This window comes from Brassica oleracea, chromosome C6, assembly GCF_000695525.1.
Source record: "Brassica oleracea var. oleracea cultivar TO1000 chromosome C6, BOL, whole genome shotgun sequence".
NCBI lineage: Eukaryota > Viridiplantae > Streptophyta > Magnoliopsida > Brassicales > Brassicaceae > Brassica > Brassica oleracea.
In genome coordinates, this window is record NC_027753.1 from 23,864,000 (window position 1) to 23,886,735 (window position 22,736).

At 37.6% G+C, this 22,736-nt stretch overlaps 7 protein-coding genes and 1 non-coding gene across 8 annotated transcripts; 3 read left to right on the plus strand and 5 right to left on the minus strand.

Moving 5' to 3' along the window:
- Positions 1 to 1,012: 1,012 nt before the first annotated feature.
- LOC106299572 (beta-glucosidase BoGH3B-like) lies at positions 1,013 to 3,801 on the minus strand. The gene is made up of 8 exons (XM_013735643.1): positions 3,531 to 3,801; positions 3,235 to 3,430; positions 3,040 to 3,130; positions 2,834 to 2,961; positions 2,383 to 2,731; positions 2,095 to 2,277; positions 1,603 to 1,849; positions 1,013 to 1,488 (listed from the first exon to the last, which is right to left on the minus strand). Exons 1-8 carry the CDS (start codon positions 3,799 to 3,801, stop codon positions 1,013 to 1,015), a joined length of 1,941 nt encoding a protein of 646 aa, XP_013591097.1.
- Positions 3,802 to 7,320: 3,519 nt separating this feature from the next.
- TRNAG-CCC lies at positions 7,321 to 7,391 on the plus strand. Its single transcript has one exon. It is a non-coding gene; the product is annotated as a tRNA-Gly (tRNA).
- A 204-nt stretch (positions 7,392 to 7,595) lies between these two features.
- Positions 7,596 to 9,834, minus strand: LOC106296553 (autophagy-related protein 18a-like). The gene is made up of 4 exons (XM_013732704.1): positions 8,868 to 9,834; positions 8,207 to 8,414; positions 7,986 to 8,112; positions 7,596 to 7,858 (listed from the first exon to the last, which is right to left on the minus strand). The coding sequence occupies exons 1-4, from the start codon at positions 9,729 to 9,731 to the stop codon at positions 7,768 to 7,770; spliced, it is 1,290 nt and encodes a 429-aa protein (XP_013588158.1). The 5' UTR covers positions 9,732 to 9,834; the 3' UTR covers positions 7,596 to 7,767.
- A 1,001-nt stretch (positions 9,835 to 10,835) lies between these two features.
- On the minus strand, positions 10,836 to 11,957 carry LOC106298661 (NADH dehydrogenase [ubiquinone] iron-sulfur protein 5-B-like). Its single transcript, XM_013734801.1, has 2 exons — positions 11,731 to 11,957; positions 10,836 to 11,161 (listed from the first exon to the last, which is right to left on the minus strand). Exons 1-2 carry the CDS (start codon positions 11,878 to 11,880, stop codon positions 11,051 to 11,053), a joined length of 261 nt encoding a protein of 86 aa, XP_013590255.1. The 5' UTR covers positions 11,881 to 11,957; the 3' UTR covers positions 10,836 to 11,050.
- Positions 11,958 to 14,670: 2,713 nt separating this feature from the next.
- Positions 14,671 to 17,453, plus strand: LOC106296429 (UDP-glucuronic acid decarboxylase 2-like). The gene is made up of 6 exons (XM_013732563.1): positions 14,671 to 15,421; positions 15,894 to 15,973; positions 16,100 to 16,183; positions 16,275 to 16,349; positions 16,508 to 16,600; positions 16,688 to 17,453. The coding sequence occupies exons 1-6, from the start codon at positions 14,671 to 14,673 to the stop codon at positions 16,916 to 16,918; spliced, it is 1,314 nt and encodes a 437-aa protein (XP_013588017.1). The 3' UTR covers positions 16,919 to 17,453.
- On the minus strand, positions 17,205 to 18,454 carry LOC106296430 (small nuclear ribonucleoprotein Sm D2-like). The gene is made up of 4 exons (XM_013732564.1): positions 18,318 to 18,454; positions 18,196 to 18,220; positions 17,645 to 17,827; positions 17,205 to 17,550 (listed from the first exon to the last, which is right to left on the minus strand). Exons 1-4 carry the CDS (start codon positions 18,320 to 18,322, stop codon positions 17,434 to 17,436), a joined length of 330 nt encoding a protein of 109 aa, XP_013588018.1. The 5' UTR covers positions 18,323 to 18,454; the 3' UTR covers positions 17,205 to 17,433.
- A 322-nt stretch (positions 18,455 to 18,776) lies between these two features.
- LOC106296691 (60S ribosomal protein L7a-1-like) lies at positions 18,777 to 20,269 on the minus strand. The gene is made up of 5 exons (XM_013732887.1): positions 20,190 to 20,269; positions 19,936 to 19,977; positions 19,348 to 19,848; positions 19,174 to 19,266; positions 18,777 to 19,075 (listed from the first exon to the last, which is right to left on the minus strand). The coding sequence occupies exons 1-5, from the start codon at positions 20,190 to 20,192 to the stop codon at positions 18,944 to 18,946; spliced, it is 771 nt and encodes a 256-aa protein (XP_013588341.1). The 5' UTR covers positions 20,193 to 20,269; the 3' UTR covers positions 18,777 to 18,943.
- Positions 20,270 to 20,438: 169 nt separating this feature from the next.
- LOC106297003 (pentatricopeptide repeat-containing protein At3g62890-like) lies at positions 20,439 to 22,736 on the plus strand. Its single transcript, XM_013733278.1, is given in 3 exon segments — positions 20,439 to 20,546; positions 20,549 to 21,799; positions 21,876 to 22,736. Coding segments are annotated over 3 exon segments (1,704 nt in total). The 5' UTR covers positions 20,439 to 20,525; the 3' UTR covers positions 22,308 to 22,736.

Sequence of the window (22,736 nt, forward strand, 5' to 3'; positions counted from 1 at the left end):
GAAAGAAAAGTTTTTCCGCTCTTCCATATTTAGTGTTCATCAAAGTCATGCTTCTTCGAGTGAAATTTTGTTCGTTTATAAATAAGAAAAAAGTTGTGAATAATTTTTTTCTAGTTATTATCCATCAAATTTATAACCTTCACTTCAATTTAATCAATGCTAAAAGAAAGCAAAATGATTAAAAGAAGAAGACTAAGAAAATAAGAAGTCTCGGTCGCGATGAATTTTTCTTTAATTATATTTTAAGTGTTTTTCAAATTAGGATTCTTTATTACTATAAAAAAATATGGTAATAATTATTAACAAAAGAATAACTTATATAAAAAATAGATTTTCATGTGACGTTATAAAATATGTACATATTTACATGTTTCTACTTTTGATCGGTTTTGTTCGGTTTAATCAGTTATAAACCAAACCATATCCAAATCCTACGGGTTTTATAAAATCATATTCATTCGGTTTATATGATATATACCAAAACCACATCATATTGTCTATTTCGGTTCGGTTCGGTTTGGTACGGTTCGGTTTTACCATATTGGACATGTCTACTTCATATGCAGTTTTCTCTAGAATGCTATATCTATTTTCTCAACATAAACAGGATTTCAGTTTTATCGAGTTAAACTATTTAGGGTTTTAAAGTTCATTGAAATGAATATGTATTTCGGTAAGCATGAGGATAGACAAACATTGACCTAATCACACTCTTGGATGATTCCCTAGAATGGCTTTCAATTTCATGAACAGCGTTGCCAAAAGAAACTTGTGACTATTGGAAATTTTATCTAATGAACATAAACTGACAGATTATGAATCAAGTCATGAAGACAACGTCTTTTCATATTCATATTAGCTGACAAAAACACAAACGAGAGGCTTCATATTATAGTCAGGCAGATCGATCGGAGAGCATACGCTGGAACCAAATTAAGCATCAAAAAGCGTCACATTGAACATTTTCACATAATTTACTTACATGATAGATGGTTTGGTTAAGGTTCTTGATTTATGTTTTGATTCCGTATCCGAAGGGGAAGAGAGGATCGTAGTTCTTGTCGCCAACGTTCATGGGAAGCTGAGTCACACTCTTCATCCACGTGCGAGGTAACGTGCCCGTGAAGGGATGATCACCAAACAAGACATCAGTGATTCCTTGTCCTTCCGTTCCTGGAAGCCAAGCGACTACAAGAGCGTCGATGGTGTCAAGGTACGGCTCGATCACGAGAGGACGTCCAGTGACTAGGACCACTACACACTTCATACCACTACCACACGTGTGCCTGATCGTGTCTGGACCTGGTGCGGCTATGCTTAGCGTGGTGCTGTCCCCTTGTGTCTCTGCGTAAGGAGCTTCACCTACGACCACAATTGTGTATGCTGCGTCAATGTGAAGCTTTGACGTATCTTGGTTTGGTTCCTCCGCGTAGACAACTTCAGTGGTGTGATCGACAGTCTTCATAATGGCTTCCAAGATTGTAGTTCCTATAAATGTTTTGAAACGACATTTTAGAATAAATATCTCTATATTACTCCATAATGCATGTGCATGTGAACGGATAAATAGTCTACGTATCTTTAGACGTTAATTTTGATTACCTCTGGTTTTACCGGTAGGGAGTTGCATGGCTTTGTTACGGCCAATGTTTTCTCCGGTTCCATTGAATCCTTGCCAAGTGAGAGTAAAGCCACCACATTGCCAACCCATGTTGTTAGCGTGTGCTCCAGCAACAACGATCTTTTTCACATTTCTCTGGAGAGGAATAACTTTATCTACGTTTGTCTTCCCGTTTTTTAGAAGCACCATTGATTTTCTCACCGCCTCTCTCGCTATTTCTCTATGCGCCTACAACGTTGTGTTAAGAATCTTACATAACTAGTGTATAATAAGACTAACTAGTGCTTTATATAATTTTATGGCATAATAGTTTTTGTGGTAATTTATATCCACATGGTATATGAAATTGTGACTAATACTAGCTTTTATTTCACATGGTCTATATCATAGACATATATTTGTCTCTTTAACTCTTTGAAATGTATATATGTATACAAAATCTTGACATGATCAGAAAGTATATTTAAATTTACCTCAGATCCAAACTCGGAGACAAGAGTTTCCTCTGCCAATGGGTTCTCAAAGAGACCAATGGAGAATTTAACTCTCAAGACTCTTCGAACAGCATCGTCGATACGGCTCATAGGAATGTATCCACCGTTCACTAGTTTAGTCAATCCTTCCAAGAACTCTATATATTGAAATGGAACCATAACCTACATTTAAAAAACCCTCCGTTCAGAGTCTACACATATGTATAGCATTTCAAGAATCAGTTTATCGATTCTTGAAAGTGAAAGAAGAAAAAGAAGATAGCTAACCATGTCAATGCCGGCATTAATGGAAGCTTCGATAGAGTATGTGTAATTTGCTCTGGGTGGAGTTGTGATCTTATCTATTCCAAGCCAGTCAGAGATAACAAAGCCTTGGAATTTGAGGGTGTTCTTGAGGTAATCAGTGATCATTGCCCGGTTTGCATGCATCTTAACACCGTTGAGACTAGAATAAGAAGCCATGATTGATGCGATCCCTTTCTTTACGGCTATCTCAAAAGGAGGCATATGGATACCAAAGAGAGTAGCGTTATCAGCCACAGTGTTATTCTCATTGATTCCACCTACCGTTCCTCCATCCCCAACAAAATGTTTGGCGCAACCAGCCAGTTTAGTCCTGATCGTGTAGACAAAACATATTTCACATTAGTAAAGTAATGATTAATATACATTATATCTGGTTTAAATTATAACTCATTAGCATTAGTTCTTGGTTTACTTGAAGTCAGCAACGTAAGGAGCATTTCCTTGTAATCCCTCCATGATACTTTCGGTCATCATATTCACCACTTTAGGATCTTCGCTATAGCTCTCATAACACCTTCCCCATCTAGGATCTCTGCAAACCTGTTCCATCCAATTACTAGTTAGAAAAATTCTATATATCTATATGTCTACCAAAACTTTCAGTTTTAAATTAGTTACCGCAACACAAGGCGCAAAAGCTTGTGCGATTCCGGTAGCTCTTACTTCAAGCGCAGTTATAGCTCCAATCTTTTTGACAAGATCAGGATCCCTAAAACAAACACGCATTCACATCAAATCAAACTATAAAACTCCACTTTTCAGCGTATGCAAAATCCTATATGTATATGTTACGTTTCATCTTAGAATATATACCTAGTGGCACCAAGACCGACGTTGTGAGGGAAGATGGTGGCATTGATAAAAGTGTTGTGGCCATGAACCGCATCAATGGCGTAAAGCAAAGGGATTCCAAGCCTCGTCGAAAGACTCAATTTCTGCATGGTGTTCACTTCGACGACCCGCTTTGATGGACTAGCCCCGGTATCATACGGATTGCTCAAAACGCTTCCTATACTCGTGCACCAATTCAGTTATATATTATTTTTATCAAAACATTTTATTTGGAATGTTGATTTAATTTATAATAAATAGTTTTGTTTGTAACATACCGATCAGGTACTTTGTGAAGATTTCGTGGCGCGTGGCCGGGGGGAAAAATGAGAAGTTGAACCGATCAACTTGACACATTTGACCAAGTTTCTCAGGTAATGTCATTCGTGTTAGCAAATCCTCTACTCTTTCTTCCACAGCCGCTTTTGGATCTTTGTACTTAATGTAACCTCTGGTGGCTGCGGTGGCGCCTCCATAACGACCGTAGAACAATATCACAATCGCCGCCAACAAGAAAAAGCTCCTGACGCCGTATATTGTCGCCGCCATTGATGGATACCCTCTCTTGATCATAGTGAATAGATAATATTAATTTTTCTGAAAAATATAGTGATTATTCTAAATCCTGAAAAGGAAGTAAACATGGACATATCAATTTATAGTTTTTTTTTTTACAAAAAAAAAACAGGCCGTTATTAATCCCAAACAAGAAATTAGTTAGCGTCTCTTATTTTGTTGCCATTCTAGTTATGATTCGGCAGTTACATGAGCTTAATGCTTAAAATGCGTCCAAACCGTCTATTTGTGTTCGATCTCCCCATCAACAACTTACCGTTTTCGGTTAACGAAAACAAAGAAACGGTAATTTTAACGGCCCAGCTCGTATCAAACAAGGAAAGCGAATATCTCAGTTTTGGCCAAGAAAAATTGTCCGAGGTGAGAATCTTCATGTAGAATTGTCGTTTGTAAAGTTATGCATGCATGTAATCTATCTATCTTATATCTTATTAAAAGTGAAGTACAAATGAATTTTGTTTGGATACATGGATACCAGTATAAATAAAAATTGTTTGAAAACATAGATAGAGCTAATATTTCATATTTTTAGTTAAAAAATTGGCATGTATATATCTTATATATTAAAACAGAAGTCACAACATTGATTCATGTGTCATTTTTTAAAAAATGGACTTAATGGACATATTTCTAGAAAGTCATGTTACATTTAATCTCTAATATTATCATTTAAATTTTGGGCCTAACAAAATATTTTATTGAGCTATCAATAATTGGATTTAAACAATAGATGATCTATTGAATTTATAAATAGTATAAATTAAATAGATATAATTTAATGTTGTAATACTATACCTCCATATGTTAATTATTTAAATATTTGTCGATGTTAACTTTTAAAATTATAAAGATTTTTTTAATAACAAAAATCATATTATCTAACAATGATTAATATTTACTACCTTAAACCAATTAAAACAAATTTTAAACCATATAGTTTATTTTAAAAATTAAACAAAAACTAAATGTTTAATTATTTACTCGATAATATAAATCTATGAAGCGAAAAGTTTAATTTTTTAAAAACTTTCTAATTTTGTGAAATGTTACAATATCTTTGAATATGACAACAAAACAATATTTTACCAATCTTTATATATATAGTTACGATTTTAATAATGAAATAATAATCCGAAAATATATATATAGAAGAAGATATAAATACATGTGAAAGTTTGAAACAATCTATTCAATGAAAAAATATATCGTAAACTTATTATGTTTTAAAAATTGATAGACACATATATATTATAATATATACCAATTTAGAATTGAAAACAAAATATTTATATGAAAATAAATGAAAATAAAAATCTGCACGGTTGCGCAGATCGAGATCTAATATCTTATTAAAACTGAAGTACAAATGAGTTTTGTTTGGATACATGGATATCAGTATAAATGAAAACTGTTTGAAAATATAGATAGAGCTAATATTTCATATTTTTAGTTAAAAAATTGGCATGTATTTAAATTACAAATATCCAACGCTTCCTTATAACTTCATCATCTTCGTTATCCAACACTGCCTCACTTTTTTTACACAACGCTTCTAACCTTACTTTTTCATTTTCCTTATCCAACAAACAAGATAGCTTGAAACCGGACACAATTTATTAATCCGGTTTCAACATGTTTCTGCATCAAGAAACACATTACCTTGAATTAACACGCACATTTCTTTGATTCCATAGAACACCACTTGATCCACGAACTGCAAAACAATAATCAGAGATTGATCAATTAGAAAATCTTCAATATTCTATATAATCAAGTTTATTGTCAAAGTGCAACAACAAACAAATGTGTGTGTTAAAACGTAACATAAAACCCCTCCAAGATTGAACAAAAAAATGCTTTGATGATCAAAGTACAACAACAAACATATTGCTTGATCAAAGATTTCATAACCGGAAAGTTCATCTTTCTGATTCAATCTAAGTTAATATCAATGAAGAACACTTCGGTTTAGGTGTACTAATTAGCAGACAATAGCTCTCTTAAGATAGATAACCAAAATCCGGTATTAACAAAATTTAGACAAACCAGAGCTTTATTTTATTAAATCAAGATATATTAAAAAGATATAAGACAAAATTCTAAACTTAACAAAACGTAATTTCCACACATTAACTCCCACATATATCGGCTTAGTAACTAATATATCTTTCACGAATCCTAATTACTTGATTTGCTCATTTTACACATTACTTGTCCAATTTTGAAATAATAAATTTTCAAACCATTTTAAGTATAGCAACAGAATATTCTTCTTTTATAATATAGATTTATTATTCTTCTTTTAAAGGTATTTATCATATATTAAAAACAAACATTCTCTTATATAATATAGATTTCGTCTTGAACATTTTTGTTTTCATTAATTTTAAATACCTTTCCCGTGTATTTGTAATAATATAAATTATAGTAATATAGATGATTGATACTGTATAACTATTTAACATATCTTACACATCCAATTACACAATATATTGTACACAGGAGTATTCAATTGAAATAAAGCTATGGTTTTTATTTTATATGGTGATTAAATCAAATTTAGACAAACCAGAGCTTTATTTTATTAAATCACCATATCGAGTTGATACACTTGGCTTCGTATGTTTTTTCATAAGCAAATGAATATACATAAAATCGAACACTTATTTTTCATAAAGCTGTAAATTTGTTAAAATCTTAATAAAATGTTGTTTACTCCCAACATTTCAAGGAAGTCCGTGATTACACAACACAATGACGAAATACAAAGTTTAAACAGTAAACTAAAGTAATACAATTTTTTCAATTAATTTAAAGTTTTGAAATGTGTATATATATATATATCATGAAAACAAAAACCCTTCCAGTCAGGCGGGTTAAGATCTAGTCTACATTATAATCGTAATATATATCCTAGTTTACAAAAAAAACATAATATGTCCTGTCTTTTAAAAAAACTTTTGAGTTTGTTTATTTTCTTAAACACATAGACATAGTAGTGATAAAAATAGGACTAGTTAATCACCACACGGCCCAAAACACACCTGTATAAATTATAATGAGAATGATATTACAAGCTTAAACCCTTAATTTGTTTTATAATTCTATCAGTAAAATTATTTAATTACCATCTGAACATGGACAGCAAATGATATAATGCCCCCATCATGAAACATCCTCGCCAAAACTCTGGTTTTCTCAATGTTACAACTAATGTTTTATCCTCAAGATATTTACTCAGCTGCAAAGCTACTTCTCTAGTTCGTCGTCTTTGTAATGTAGTTGTATATAACTAAGATTTCTGGTTCGGTTTTAGTGCTGATTTGGTTTGACTTTTTATTTTAAATGAATAAAAACCTCACTGATTTTGCAAATGGTCTAGCAAAAAGGTCTTATCGACTCTGGAAGATGACAAAACAAATAACACTCGAACACAACGACATAAGCTTCCCTTAAATAACAAACAATTATTTACATTTCAGCCAGACAAAAGCGCATCTGGTGTAGTGGTATCATAGTACCCTCCCACGGTACTGACCAGGGTTCGATTCCCTGGATGCGCACTTTTTTATCTCCTTTAGAGGCCTTCTCTGTTTGATCGATAATTGAGCTGTGTATGAGTCAATTAAACCAGATAGGTGCACAGATTTGGTGTTTGGTAATGGAAAAAGTTTCCTATTATGTATTGGAAAAAAACAGCAAGGAGATTTCATTACAAAACCTCATGTTTTAAGCAAAAAACCTCAACATTTTTTTTTGTAAAGATATATATACGAATCAGTTTTGGTTAAAGATCAAAGGTTTTACAAAATATACAAATCGTTTGTGTTATTATTATTCACACAAACTATATACATTAACACCGTATGGTTGCACCAACTCTCACAACTTTAAGTAGCAGAGATAGACAAGGAAGGAACTAAAGAAAATAGATTGCATCTAGAAAACAGAAGGTGGTTTTAGACAGTTGTGATACTCAAGCTGAGACATTTCTCCCCCGTTCACTGGATCAAACTGGCATCTGTAGAAGCTGTTCAAAACAACAAAGAACATAATCCATATACTCCGGTTAAATCATATTAGCAATAAGAGTTCAAAGTTCTTACTATATAATTCAATTCAAGTCAACTGAATGACAAGTCTTTTTTGCTGCTTACCTCCCATCCATGCCAAGAATAACAACAGTGTTCTTCTGATGACCAAACGCGACTATGTACTGAGTTCCTTCAACCAATCTGAACTGAGCCACCGACCATTCCGAGCTGAAATACTTCGGCAACACTCCTAACAGAGTAAAAAAGCGTTATGCTAACTGAACCAAGAGGCTGCTAATGCGTGAAAGTAACTGACTTTTGGGTTTAGGCCATCTTATTTATACCTTTGAATAATGACAGAGAGGATGATGGGGATGAGGAAGAGCGGGTAAGTTCAGCTGCAATTGGGGGTGTCTCTTTCACTTGAGAGCCGGAGTTGACTTTGAGACCAAAGACATGGACAGTTCCTTTGTCGCTTGAGACAGCTAGCCATTCAGCATTTGAAGAGAAAGCGAGGCTATATATCTCCGCTCTATCTGCACCCCTCCTAACCTGTACAGTCCAAACTCATAAAGCATTATTATTTATAAATAAACATCTGAGATTCCGTAAGAGAATAAGAATCGTAAAACTTCACAGGCTTGTATAGGAAAAGTCAAATCCAATATCCTAATACATATGAGAAGATAAATACTGAGACTTTCTCCTATGGAGTAAACCAAAGCAAATGAGCTTATTTAAGAAACTCCAATAAAATAGGATGCTGCAGCTTAAGGAACAAGCTCCACTCCAATGCAAGATGAATCTCCACATGTTTCATAAAAACAATTGCTCTGATCCTAAAAGTTTAATGTGGCCATATCAGACTATTACCAATGTTGACCTCACTAAACAAAAGATGCATCCTTTCGAATCAACCCTCTTCACTTTGCATAGTTTATGCTCAAAATCAGAAACTATTAAGCTTTCGATTAAGTAAAAGCCTAAACGGCTTTATATTAGTACCTCTTGGCGCAAGGTGCCGTCAACAGTATTAAACACCCGAACAAGAGTCCCCTTAGAGCTAGCCGTAGCCAACAAACCCCCATCTTGCGTGAGAGCGAAGCAAGCAATCCTCGAATCATGAGCCATGACGAACTTAGTCCGCTTAGAAGCATAATGCTCGATCCTCACCTGCCCTTTCTGCAAGCCAGGGCACACCAACACCATCGAGCCACCAGCACCCTGAGAGACAGCGCACAGCCCCTTAGGATTCGCGATCGTCTCGATCTGATGCATCAGCTTGAGGTCCACGAAGTTGTAGACAAAGATCTTCTGCTCAAGAACGACAACGATCCGATCCCTCCTGAGCCTTACGGACCTAACGTCGGACCTGAAGGAGAGCTCGCCGATGCACCGGCTCTGGTGATCGTCCCAGATCATGACCTTGCTGGGAGGGTACTGGGGGTCGGGCCCGCCGCCCACGAGGGCTAGGATGTTGCATCGGAAGAGCATCTCCACGACGGCGACTCCGCCGCCGCGGTCGAAATCGCGGCGGAAGATTTCGCGGAAGGGGTCGCAGTTGAGGATGCGGAAGCCGCGGGAGGTGCCGACGGCGAAGCAGGCGTGGTCTTGGTTGAAGGAGAGGTGGAGGAGGGATGGAGGAGGCGTCGCCGGCGAATCCGGCGCGGGTGGAGAGGAAGGGGTTTGAATCGGATCGGGGTTGTGATTGGGATCTTCGGAGTTGAGAGTCATTGAGGAGAAGGAATCGAGAGGCTCGGCGTCGTCTCCACGATCGCGGTGGTGGGAGTGGGAATCTGAGGGAGACGTGGAATCGGGATTAGGGTTGGGCCAGGGAGAAGAGGGGGAGGAGGAGGAGACGGTGGCCATGGAAGAATGAATATGAAGAGGAAGAAGAAGAAGCGTGAAGAGGGAGGAATGAAGAAAGTGACTTGGTGGTTTGCTTGTTGCCGTCGTTTTATCATCTTTCAGGCGCCTTCTTTTTTAAGTTAACAAACCAAATAGTTTGGGATAAACTCACAATATTATTATATTACCAGCAAATTATAACTGAATTATTATGCATCTTTTGTTTTGTTTCAGTTTCTTTACGGTTAATAAATTTTATCTGAGAATAATACACAGTTTTTCTTTTTCAAATTCGTATCAACTCCATTAGGGCTGGGCAAAAATCCCGGATCCGAAGAACCGAACCGAATCCGATCCGAAAAAGTAGTACCAAACCCAAACCGAAATTGATTAAATATCCGAACGGGTTCAAAATTTTGGTATCTAAAGAACCGAGACCGAACCCGACCCGAACCGAAGTATCTCGGCTACCGAATGTAACCGAAATAAATTTATATACCTAAATATATTACTTATTTTTAGATTTAATATATATTAAAAACATCCAAAATATATAATATACTTTTAAGTTTTCTAAAATATTTGAAAATATACATAAATAGTCAAAAGTAAATGTCTAAAATAGCTAAAATATATTCAAAACACCAAAATGCTTGAAATATCTATTGATTTTCTATCCAAATATTCAAATCAAACCAATTTATATGTTAATTTTAGGTATTTTGACATATATTATACAAATTTATATGTAATATATTATTTTGTTTTATAGATTTTGAGAAATTTTAAGCATGTAATGAATATTAAAATTTAAAAAATAATTTTAATGGGTTATCCGAACCGAATCCGCAAAGATCCGAACCGAACCCGAACTGAAATTTAGAAATATCCGACTGGAGCTGAAATCTTTAAATCCGGAAACCCGAAACCCGATTAGATCCGAACCGAACCCGATTAGATCCGAACCGAACCCGAATGGATACCCGAACCCCCACTCCTAAACTCCATATATAAATAAGGTTTGATTATTTGGTGAAAAGAAAAAAAGGTTTGGTTCATGGTGAATGTATGTTTTTACGTTTATTCCCTTAATTAAGCTCTATGGAATTAAAATAACTGTAAGAGTGAAATATTACCATGATGTTTGTGAACCAGCCAAAAGGGTATTTTATTACAACTCAGTCAAAATGTAAGAAGTAAAAAAGGCAGAATATTCATTCATTGCAGAAGCGAAGTGAAAACAATCAAAAGGAGTTCGACACACAACATACAGAGAATCTTTCACGAAACTTTCATTATTCTTTTTCCCGGTTGCGAAAGATGCAAACTTGGCTTCACGACTAGTGATTACTAGTATTAGTGGTGGCATCACCGCCGGTATCTTGGCCTTTCCTTGAAGCTGCTCTCAGTTTGCGTTGTTCCTCTTTGTATATCCTGTTTCTTCGTTGGAACTACAACAAAATCACACACTCCCTTTGTCAGTCCCATCTGGGATAAGCTTATATAGGAAGCAAAGAATCTATCATCAAGATAATAAACAAAAAAGTTTACACTCTCTCAAAGTTTCTCCCATGAGCCTATAAATACATTTCGATTTTCATTCCACCTTTATATGTTCCTAATACAGAGAGAACATGTGCTTATGATTTTCATCTTGACAATTAATTCCAGTTGAAGAAACAAAACAGGAGAGCGAAATCACACAGACAATGTAACGTCTTATGTATAAATCTAAGCGCTGAGACTGGCCTAGTGAATGGTATGAAAATGAAAACATCCACCAATTATACTTTCCATTTCATCAAAGTAATCAAAGCATGAAAATTCCAAGAAAAAAAAAGCCTATCATGTCATACACCTAATAAGAGAGCAGAAGAATTTTCAGAATTGATCTGGATTTAAGTAATCTAGGGTTTCGAATAATCAAAATCAGTGAAAACGGATCTAAGCAGTCGACGCGCGTGAATTGGTGATTTTACAAGTCAGGCACGAGCGAGAGAAAGGTAAGGAGTGCGTGTACCTCTTTGGAATGGTGAAGACACTCGAGGTAGTCTTCGCGAAGAAGAGAGCAGTCCTTGGGCTCTCTGCAATGAGACATACACTCGCTGAAATCCATCCAGAAATCGTAACATCTCCCTTTGTTCCCCGTTATTCCCCACCCCGACGCCATTGATGAAACTGGATGATTAGATAGATACGTTCATCTCTTCACCTGATTCCCAACGATCTGGACGATTCGGGTTTATCCAATTACAACCCGGCTTATCCTTTAAAAGGCCTTAACCTTGCTGGTCTTTAACATCAACACTCTATAGGCCCAGTTAATCCAATATATTGGGCCTAATCAATTATCCTGCTAACTCCATATATTGTCGCTTGGCCTGGGCATTCGTGGGTTTCGGTTTTATCCAATCGGATTTCGGTTTTTCGGGTTTATCAAAATCAGTCTCATTCGGATTATATAAATGTTCGGTTCGGGACCAGTTCGGGTTCTATCGGGTTCGGGTCGGAGTTAGTAAATCTTCAAAGAACCGGTACAACCCAATATACTTTCGGGTTCGGGTCCCAATCGGTTTTTCGGTTTAAAAGTACCTGATTTTTACCTATTTTATAACCAAAACTTGAGTAAAGTCGATTCTTCAGTTTTAAAATACATGATTTGTACCTATTTTGTAACCAAAACTTAAGTGAGATCGATTCAAAAATAAGGAACATCAACCGTGATCATTCAAAATCAAACAAAAAGTAAACATATTTACTGATAAAAAGAAAACCAAATAAATAAAAGCATAAAACGAAAACCAAGTTCTCATGAAATGAGAAACATTGTTTAACGAAAACAAAATCTAAATCTAAATATTTCAAGATTCAACGGCTATCTTCAACCATCAAACTTCGTGTAATGGAACCACCAACCTTCGTGTAATAGATAAGTATTTTAGATGTTCAATATTTTTTAGTGTATTTTGGATACATATTAGGAATTGAGATCAAGTTTGGTACAAGATCTTTTCGAGGTTTTGAATGTTTCGAGTTCTATCGGATATTCATTTAGATTCGGGTTCGGTTCGGATAATACCTATAACCCGAAATACCACAAAACAAGATTCATTCGGTATTTACGTCAGGGTTCAGATCGGTTCGGATTCATTTTTATCGGATCGGATTCGATTCAGGTTTTCGGGTTCCGTTTATTTGTCCAACCCTAATTGTCACATATTGGGTCGTGTTCCAAGAATCGGCAAAGATGTCCGTCTATTCGGCAAATCGGATATGAGTGAAGATATAATTTTTTCAAACTGATTTTTTTGTTAAATCCGTTTAGACATTAAAAAATGGATCTAGGCACCCGTCTAGACACTAATCCTCTATAAACGCCTAGCGATTTTAGAACAGTGGTCAGTGCTATTAGTTCTTGTCATTTTTATTAATTTGACCTTCATAAGCTCAAGGCTCAACCCACCTAACGAGTAACTAATTCTCTCATAGTGTCTAACGTGAGAAGAAGCCGGTGTCAACTTTATGAAGATTATATCAAAATGCTATGGCTTGTTTTCTCAAGTACTTAGCCACCACCTTACTTGATTTAGTTTTTAACAAATACCGTTTAATTTAATTTTAAACTATTTGACAATATATAATATTTTCATATATTCTTATAAAATAGTCTAATCTGAACTCGTTTGTAGAATCTTTGTGTTAGCTAGTCTTATTCCATTGATCATAAAATTTCAATTGTTATTTTATAAGAAAAACAAAGAAATCGATTTGATAAGAAAGCAATTATGTTAGCCACGTTAGAATCAAGTCAACGAAAACGCCAATGCTCTTCCCTTTCTCTTAATTTGTATTCAAAGTTGTATGTAAGTTTTTTGTTCAATGATTGATCACGTTCTTTACCAACCAAATGCCAGCTTTCGTTTACCTGTTAATCAAATAAATATTGTTCTAATTCAAGCAAATGTTTTCAACTATTTTTGTTTGAATGTGCTTTCAAAAATCAAAATTAGCAAATCCATAGTTTAGAATCGTTCGTTTCATACAAACCGTTTTCTCTTATACCATTAAGCTATGTTGACTCTGAAAAATTATAAATGAAAGAGGTCAAAAGAAAACGAACGTCAAAATCATTCAAAGCTCCTACCAGTTTGGCTTTTGAGTTCTAAGTTAGGGTTTGGCATTGACTTTGTTTACGTGAAAATATAAAATGTGTTGAAACAAAAACATTTTACAATATAAAAATGACAAATAACCTAATATTTTTTTTTATTTATGTGTATGACTTATTTGATAAATGAAATTTATTATTTAAGTTATTGAATAAATTGATATAGCATATAAATTATGATGATACACCAAAAGAGAAAATTAACTTTATATATATGTGAAATATATTAGTATAACCAGATTATTATTTTTAGTAAAATATTTCAAAACATAATTTTAGTTTATAGTAAAAGATCGAAATTGTTTTTTTAATATTCCTATAAATTTATGATAATATATATATATATATAAATCATTAAAAATAACAAATGATATATCTTATTCCTTTTAAACATATTTATCACCGCAAAAAGATAAATGTAATTAGAAGATTATTTGAAAAAAATGTGGAGAGATAAATGGTTTGCTAAACCATATGAATCAAATAATAAGAAGATGAAAAATGTGAAAGAATTCATAGAATACTAAAATAAAATTTTGATGTGTCAATTTTTGGTGAATTTATTGCTTTAGCTTTATGAGAAGATGAAAAATGTGAAAGAATTCATAACTATTCCTTTTAAACATATAGTTACTTGGTTACTAATTGAAAGGGCATTCTCGTAATAAACGAGTGATTATCCTTGATCGGTAACGTCTTGGCTACTTAAATACACGAAAATACCCGATTCGCTTTTCACGCGGCTGTTTGATCGAGAGAGGTAGGAGGAGACAAACGAACAAGGCAAGGGAGATGGCGAGCGAGCTGATCAACCGTCGACACGAGGCTGACCAACCAGACGCCGATGCTTACTACCCGAGACCTATCAAACCGTGGTCCTCCACCGTGACACGTCCTATGCGTTACATGCTCCGTGAACAGAGACTCCTCTTCGTTCTCGTCGGCATTGCCATCGCGACGTTGGTCTTCACAATCTTCCCTCGCTCCACCCCCTACTCGGATCCCTTCTCCGGTTACGGAATCAGGCCCGACGACGAGTCGTACGTTCCCGCGTTCCAGGCCCAGAGGAGGCCCAGTCTCTCGATGGGAGCAACAGGCGGGAAAATCCCGCTCGGTTTGAAACGCAAAGGGATGAGAGTGGTGGTGACAGGTGGCGCGGGGTTCGTGGGATCGCATCTGGTGGATCGGTTGATGGCGAGAGGAGACACGGTGATCGTCGTTGACAACTTCTTCACGGGACGTAAAGAGAACGTTATGCATCATTTCGGTAACCCTAACTTCGAGCTCATACGTCACGATGTGGTGGAGCCGATACTACTTGAGGTGGATCAGATCTATCATTTGGCGTGCCCTGCCTCCCCTGTTCACTACAAGTTCAACCCCGTCAAGACTATCAAGACGAATGTGGTCGGGACGTTGAACATGCTTGGTCTGGCGAAGAGAGTCGGTGCTAGGTTTCTCCTGACGAGTACCAGTGAAGTTTACGGTGATCCTCTTCAGCATCCTCAGGTGGAGACTTACTGGGGCAACGTTAATCCCATCGGTAATCTCTTCCTTCTTTCTTAGGTTTTTTAGCGTGCCCTGTTTTTTTTTCCCACGACGACGTTTCGAGCTTCTCTGTCTTTTTCTTTTTGCCTTTTGAATTTTCTTTCTTTCACTGACTCAGAATGCGCACGTTAGAGAGTTGAAACAGGTATTTTAATGTGATTTTCTTTAAGACATGGTCCCCATTTCTGTACCGTCAAACCATTGAACCGTGAAAAACGGGTCTTTCTCATCGTGCGTCTCTGTTACGTGTCTCTCCACCTTTAGATGCAGCCTCTATGTTAGCCTAACAGTTTCAATGTACCTTTTAAATGTTTTTGCTTTTACACTGTCATTTTACTGGCAGTAATTTTTACTATCGTAGCGTTTTAATTACAGTGTTCTCTGAGAAGCTCTTGACCTTTTTCTTGAAACGTGGTGAATCATGTTACTTGTGCTTTGACTGGTTTTGGTTGTAATGGTCGGAACAGGTGTTCGTAGTTGCTACGACGAAGGGAAGCGTACCGCTGAGACGCTAACCATGGACTATCACCGTGGAGCCAATGTTGAGGTTGGTCTCTCTTTTTTTTACTGCCTTTCAATCCAAGTTATGTTTCTTGTTTAGTAGTATTTGTCAAGAAAGAAGAGATAGAACAATGAATAACTTTTGTGTTTGCCTTGTTGATTGTGGTGACAGGTCAGGATTGCTAGGATCTTCAACACCTACGGTCCAAGAATGTGCATAGATGATGGGCGTGTTGTCAGCAACTTCGTTGCGCAGGTTGGTTAATAATTTAGTTGCACAAACTAGTAAATCAATTAAGAATGATTTAGTGGATCACTAGAGTAATGTATTAACAATAATTGAACAGGCACTAAGGAAAGAACCATTGACTGTTTATGGTGATGGGAAGCAGACAAGAAGTTTCCAGTTTGTTTCTGATCTGGTAAGACCCTCTGCTTTTTCTCCCCAAAACACGGTTCAAAATAGTACTAACAATTTTCGAACGAAGGACCAAATGGAGTCTGATCTTTAGTGCCCCTTTGTCCTGTTAATTTTGAGCGCGTTGAGTCTGATTTTGTGTGGTTTGTGTGATGGATAAAGGTTGAAGGTTTGATGAAATTGATGGAAGGAGAACATGTAGGGCCATTTAACCTCGGTAACCCTGGTGAATTCACCATGCTCGAGCTCGCTAAGGTTTATTTCTCTATATGTAATACAGATCTTTCTGTTTTCTTTACTTTGAACTCTCTGATAATTCTGGTGTCTTTGATTTGGTTGCAGGTGGTGCAAGAGACGATAGATCCAAACGCAAACATAGAGTTCAGACCAAATACAGAGGATGATCCTCACAAGAGAAAGCCTGACATCACAAAGGCCAAGGAGCTTCTTGGTTGGGAACCAAAGGTGTCTCTTCGTCAGGGACTCCCTCTCATGGTCAAAGACTTCCGTCAACGTGTCTTTGGTGACCAGAAGGAAGGCTCCTCCGTAACTACCAAAACAACCTCAGCTTAAACAGTTGAACGTAGCAGCCATTGACCAAAAGTGGAAGGCATTGCTTGCAGCTACATTGTGGAGAGAAGAGAAGTTCGTTTGTTCAAATTTAATTTTGTTTTTATTTATATTTTGATACTATATTCTGTAACGTTTAGAGTAAGAGTTTTGGTGTACTTACTACTACTACTATTCATGGACCTCGCTACAGCTTAAAAAAAACTTGTTTGTCATACAAAGTTAAGGGGCATTACTCATAGATAAGCAGATATCTCAATCCCAATCCAATCCTGTGAGCTGCACTCAGTAAGGTAACTTTGTCTATAGTTTTAACCAAAGAAACTGTCTTTTGCTATTACAAACTACTACTTAGGGCTGGTTCTTAGTCATACGAGATAAGACAGAACACAAGTGAAAAGTACAAGGCAACACTAGATTTTAAGACTCATGATCAAAGATGTATCTCGGTTGACAATTAAGAAGCGAGGGGTATGATATGAGGAAACAAGTAGGAGCAGCTGACATCTCTCTATCTCTTACTTGGGATTCCTGAGAACGATAATGACAGAGTCACCACGGAGAAACATCTTGCTAATGAAGCGATCTCTGTTGACGGGAAGAGCTTTCTTCTTTCCTTTCCCAGTTTTCGGTACCTAAAAGAAACCACAGAGTACCTCCCCATGTAAGAAACCACAGATGCTATATACAAAAAATAGATACCAAAAAAGAAAAGAAAAAGAAGATAACCTCAGTCCACATTTCTCTGACGTTTTCGAGAACCATGTTGCAGTGCCTGTCGAAAGCCCTAACACGGCCAAGGAGTTTCCTGTTGTTGCGGCAATTGATCAACACCTGAGTGTTGTTCTTAACACTCATCATCAAAACAGAAAGCGGTCCCGTGTTGAACTCCTCCTCTTCGGTCTTTCCGTGCTAATCAAAGTGCACAGAAAGCATATGATGACAAATCAACCAATGCATTTCAATACAAGATTGCCTTCTTAATAACATCAAGTAGAAGAGATCAAAACACAGAGCTAAATAACCATAACTAAAGATAAAGGCAAAATCAGCATTCACACAGCCATAACTCTATAGATAAGATGAAACCACTCTCAGAACAGTGAATCTTTTCCCTCTAGCATAAGCTCTACAAGATACATGAACACCATAAGAGTAGCGAATTAATAGCTCTAATCGAGTAGTTCTAGCCCTAAAAAAAGCAATACTAAGAGCAATGATGGGTGAGATATCAAATTATAGAGCTTCGAGAGAGAGAGAGGCGAAGAGATTTAACTTACGTTGGTATCCTCTTCCATTGGCCTACTGCAGAAGACGAGACAAAAAGCGAGTGTTAGAAAGTAATCTTCGATTGGAGTAAAGATACACTATAAAAATTAGCAGAGGAAGCGAAGAATCCTACCTCATGTTCACTTGGAATCAATAAAACAATGAGCAGATCGATGCAATTAGGGTTTTTAACAGCTAATTCACGATCTCTGTTTTCCAAATATTTTCACAGGGAAGAGGAAGAAGAAAGAGAGTCGAAAGCCATGGCGGTTAAAAAGGGCTGCACTAAAGGCTTACAGTTATTAGGCCTCAAAAGTACTATAAATGGGCCTGAAGCCCAACCTACCTTGAGTGCTAACCTATTAACTGTTCACTTGGTCCCATGGTTGAGGTAATGAATGATGCTTCACTTTGCTATTACAACAACATAGAGAAGCTTGCTTCAAAACGAGATCAAGCTCCTCTTTTCAAATCATCTCTCTTTGTTCTCAATCTTGGCTTTGACGAAACAAGTTCCAATCATGAATCCATATCTAAAACTACTACGCTTGCACTACCATACCCATCAAACCAAATGGTGTTAATTTGCAGATAATTTTCAATAAATAGGTAAACTCGAAAGCAAAATGTATAACAAAACTGCATATTATCCTCAAGTGTGCAAAAACATAGATAGTAAGAGAGAATAGAGTTTTAAAACATTCCATGAAATCGCTAAACAAAACCATCATCATCATTGTGGAGACAGACGCTCTCTGATTAGTTCATTCTCTGGGCAGCCTCCTTGGCAAGAACCCTCTCCTTAGCTTTGGTCTTGGCTTGAGACTTGGATCCCATTATCCCTCCTCCCCACTTCTTCCTGTACTCCTCGTACTTGTCGTTAAAGTTTGCCTATCCACCCCCAAACCAAAAAACAAACACGTTAAAGATATGGTCAAAAGAGTCTCAACGAGAACTTTATGTTTTGAGTCTTTCTCTCTTTTATTTACCTTGATGGCTTCAAGGATTTTGCTGAACTCGAGCTTGTCCTCGTTCTTGACAGTGGTTAAGCACAAACAAGCAGCAGTCTTCTGATGAACGACCTGCAAGTAGATGAGAACACAAATCAGGGTTTAGAGTATGCAGAAAACACTAATATGAAATGTAAACCTAAGGAGACGTACTGTTCCAAGACGAGATTTGCCTTTAACAATGCAGTAAGGCACTTCCATCTTTCTGCAAAGTGCAGGTAACCAGACGACCAGCTCGATAGGGTCAACATCGTGAGCAATGACAACAAGCTGTGCCTTGTTCTGCTCGATGAGGTAAGTCACGTGGTTGAGTCCATACTTGACGACAATGGGCTTCTTGGATTCAGAAGGCTTTCCCTCAGCCTCGGCTTGAGCCTTTTTCAAAAGACGATCCTTCTTTGCAGCTTTGTCCTCTGGCCTGTACTTCATAAGAACCTTGAAAAGCTGGGTTGCAAGGTTCTTGTCAAGAGTCTTGGTGAACTGGTTCAAAGCCGGAGGGACCTTGAGCCTCTGCTTAAGGATACGCTTCTGTCTTTGAAGACGGATGGACTTAGGCCATTTGATGTAACGAGTCAAGTCCTTCTTAGGAGGCAAAGCACCACCGATACCAAACTGCTTTGGCCTTCTCTCAAACAACGGATTAGTAACCTTCTCCTAAAAAAAAGAAACAAGATAAAATCGAATAAGAGAAAGTAATTGCACAATGCTAGATGATGTGAGGAAGTAGCTAGAGGCATATACCGTCTTCTTCTTGGCAACCACTTTCACTCCCCTTTTTGGTGCCTACGAATCAGAAAATGCCAAACCAAACATCAGAAAACACGATTGGTACACATCGGACCTAGAAGAATCAAATGTATTTCACAAGACAAGAATACGAAAGCAATCGAATCCACGATCCTCACATACTAACTTATGCAAAACGAGTAGAACCAAATAGATCCAAAAATCAAACGAAGGCCCATTAGATTTCAATGTGAGTTGCAAAAAGATACCATTGGGTGTTGTCGATTTCTGGAAGCAGACGGCGGAGAGAGCGGTAAAGACTGACTGGCATTAGGGTTCTATGTTATCACTTTGTTTATATAAAGGACAACTAATTATCTGATATTTACATTTTTATACCCAAAATTTTGTTCTTTACAAAATCGACCCATCTACTGGTTCAGCGTGTGAACCAACCAGTGAGTCCGGTATGATCTCCCAAGACACCAGTGTCTTAAATCTTAATGAATGGACTTGTCCCGAGACTTGCAGCAACAAAACCAAACCAACAGCCGTGAACTGAGAGACATACAGATTGTTACCGACGTTGTCCGGTGATCTGAGAAATGGTAATAACGAGAGTATGTCAATATCATATACTATAAATCCGATATTTCATATTCGACATCTAAAGCTCGAGTCTTTCCTATGGAACCTCATCATTCGCGCCGCTCTTCATCACAATCTCTCCCCACATTCTCCCTTCTCCGTCTACCTCCGTATGCGCCGCCACTCCGTCACACCCGACTTTCACACTTTCCCCTTTCTTCTCCCTTCTTTCAACAACCCCACTCACCTTCCTCTCGGCCGACGAACCCACGCTCAGATTCTTCTCTTTGGTCTTCACGCTGACCCCTTCGTCCGCACTTCTCTCCTCAACATGTACTCTTCCTGCGGCGACTTGGCCTCTGCGCATCGAGTCTTCGATGAGTCTATCTCAAAGGACTTACCCGCGTGGAACTCGGTGGCGAACGCCTACGCGAAAGCAGGGTCGATCGATGTTGCGCGGAAGCTGTTCGGCGAAATGCCTGAGAGAAACGTGATCTCGTGGAGCTCCTTGATAAGCGGATACGTCACGTGCGGGAGAAACAGAGAAGCTCTTGGCTTGTTCCGAGAGATGCAGTTATCTAAAATCAGACCAAACGAGTTCACATTGTCGGCTGTGCTCTCCGCATGTGGGAGATTGGGCGCGCTTGAGCAAGGGAAGTGGGTTCAGGCTTACGTGGATAAGTACAATGTTGAGATTGACGTAGTCTTAGGCACATCTCTCATTGACATGTACGCCAAATGTGGGAGTCTTGAGAGAGCAAAACTTGTTTTCGTTTCCTTGGGATGCAAGAAAGACGTCAAAGCCTACAGTGCGATGATGTGCTGCTTTGCAATGTACGGATTAACAGAAGAGTGTTTCCAGCTGTTCTCTGAGATGACGTCTAACAACATAAACCCAAACTCTGTGACTTTCGTGGGCCTTCTCGGTGCTTGCGTTCACGGCGGTCTTGTAGAGGAAGGAAGATCATACTTTGCGATGATGGTTGAGAAGTTCGGTATCACTCCATCGATCCAGCATTATGGATGTATGGTTGATCTCTACGGTAGAGCGGGTTTGATCGAAGAAGCAGAGAGGTTTATAGCTTCTATGCCTGTGGAGCCTGATGAACTCATCTGGGGGTCTCTCTTGAGCGGGTCGAGAACGCTTGGGGATGTCAAGACTTGCGAAGCTGCACTCAAGAAACTCATCGAGCTAGATCCCTTGAGTAGCGGAGCCTATGTGCTTTTATCAAATGTATATGCCAAAACAGGGAGGTGGATAGAAGTTAAGCGTATCAGACAAGAAATGGAGGCAAATACACAACTAAACTCTTTGCTAGAAACTGTTTTAATGGGTTTCTGAACTAACTGAAGATTCTTTTCTACAGGTAAAAGGTATCAAGAAAGTTCCTGGGTGCAGCTCTGTTGAAGTAGATGGCGTGATTCACGAGTTTGTTGTGGGAGACGAGTCTGAAGAAGACAGCGAGAGTATTTACGCTATGCTCGGTGAGGTAATGCAGAGGCTGAGAGAAGAAGCTGGATATGTTTCGGATACAAAAGAGGTTTTACTTGATCTTGATGAGGAAGGTAAAGTAGAGACGTTGTCTTACCACAGTGAGAAACTGGCGATCGCCTTCTGTTTGATGAAGACGAGGCCTGTAACTCCGGTGAGGATTATCAAGAACCTTAGAATCTGTGGGGATTGTCATCTTGTGATGAAGCTGATCTCGAAGATATACGGTAGAGAGATTGTTGTAAGAGACTGTAATAGATTTCACCATTTTAGAGACGGATCTTGCTCTTGTAGAGATTATTGGTGATATAATTGCTCCACCAACGTTTCAGTACACACATTGCAAAGGTTTCGAAATTAGAGAAAAGAAAAAAACAAAATAGCTTGGTGTTATAACTAGTAAGATGGTCTCGAATCAGAGGACTGTAAGATTCTCTCGCTTATATTATCTTTGACGAACAATGTACAGTTTATACATTAAGGCCATTCAAAACCAGAGAAGGCATGCATACACCCATGAGTTGAGGATTTTCAGTAAAAAAAAACATATTAGTTAAGATACGACAAAGATAAAGAGGAACCAAAGCCTGTTTCAAAACTTTGCCGGAAAACTGCAACTGAAAATCAGATAGGGAAGTTATTGGTAACCCAGAGAAAGCCGTTCTCCAAGACCGCAGAACTCTATTTGTAACTTTCTTTTGCTTTGTTATCTACAAAAAAAAAAAAAAAAAAAAAA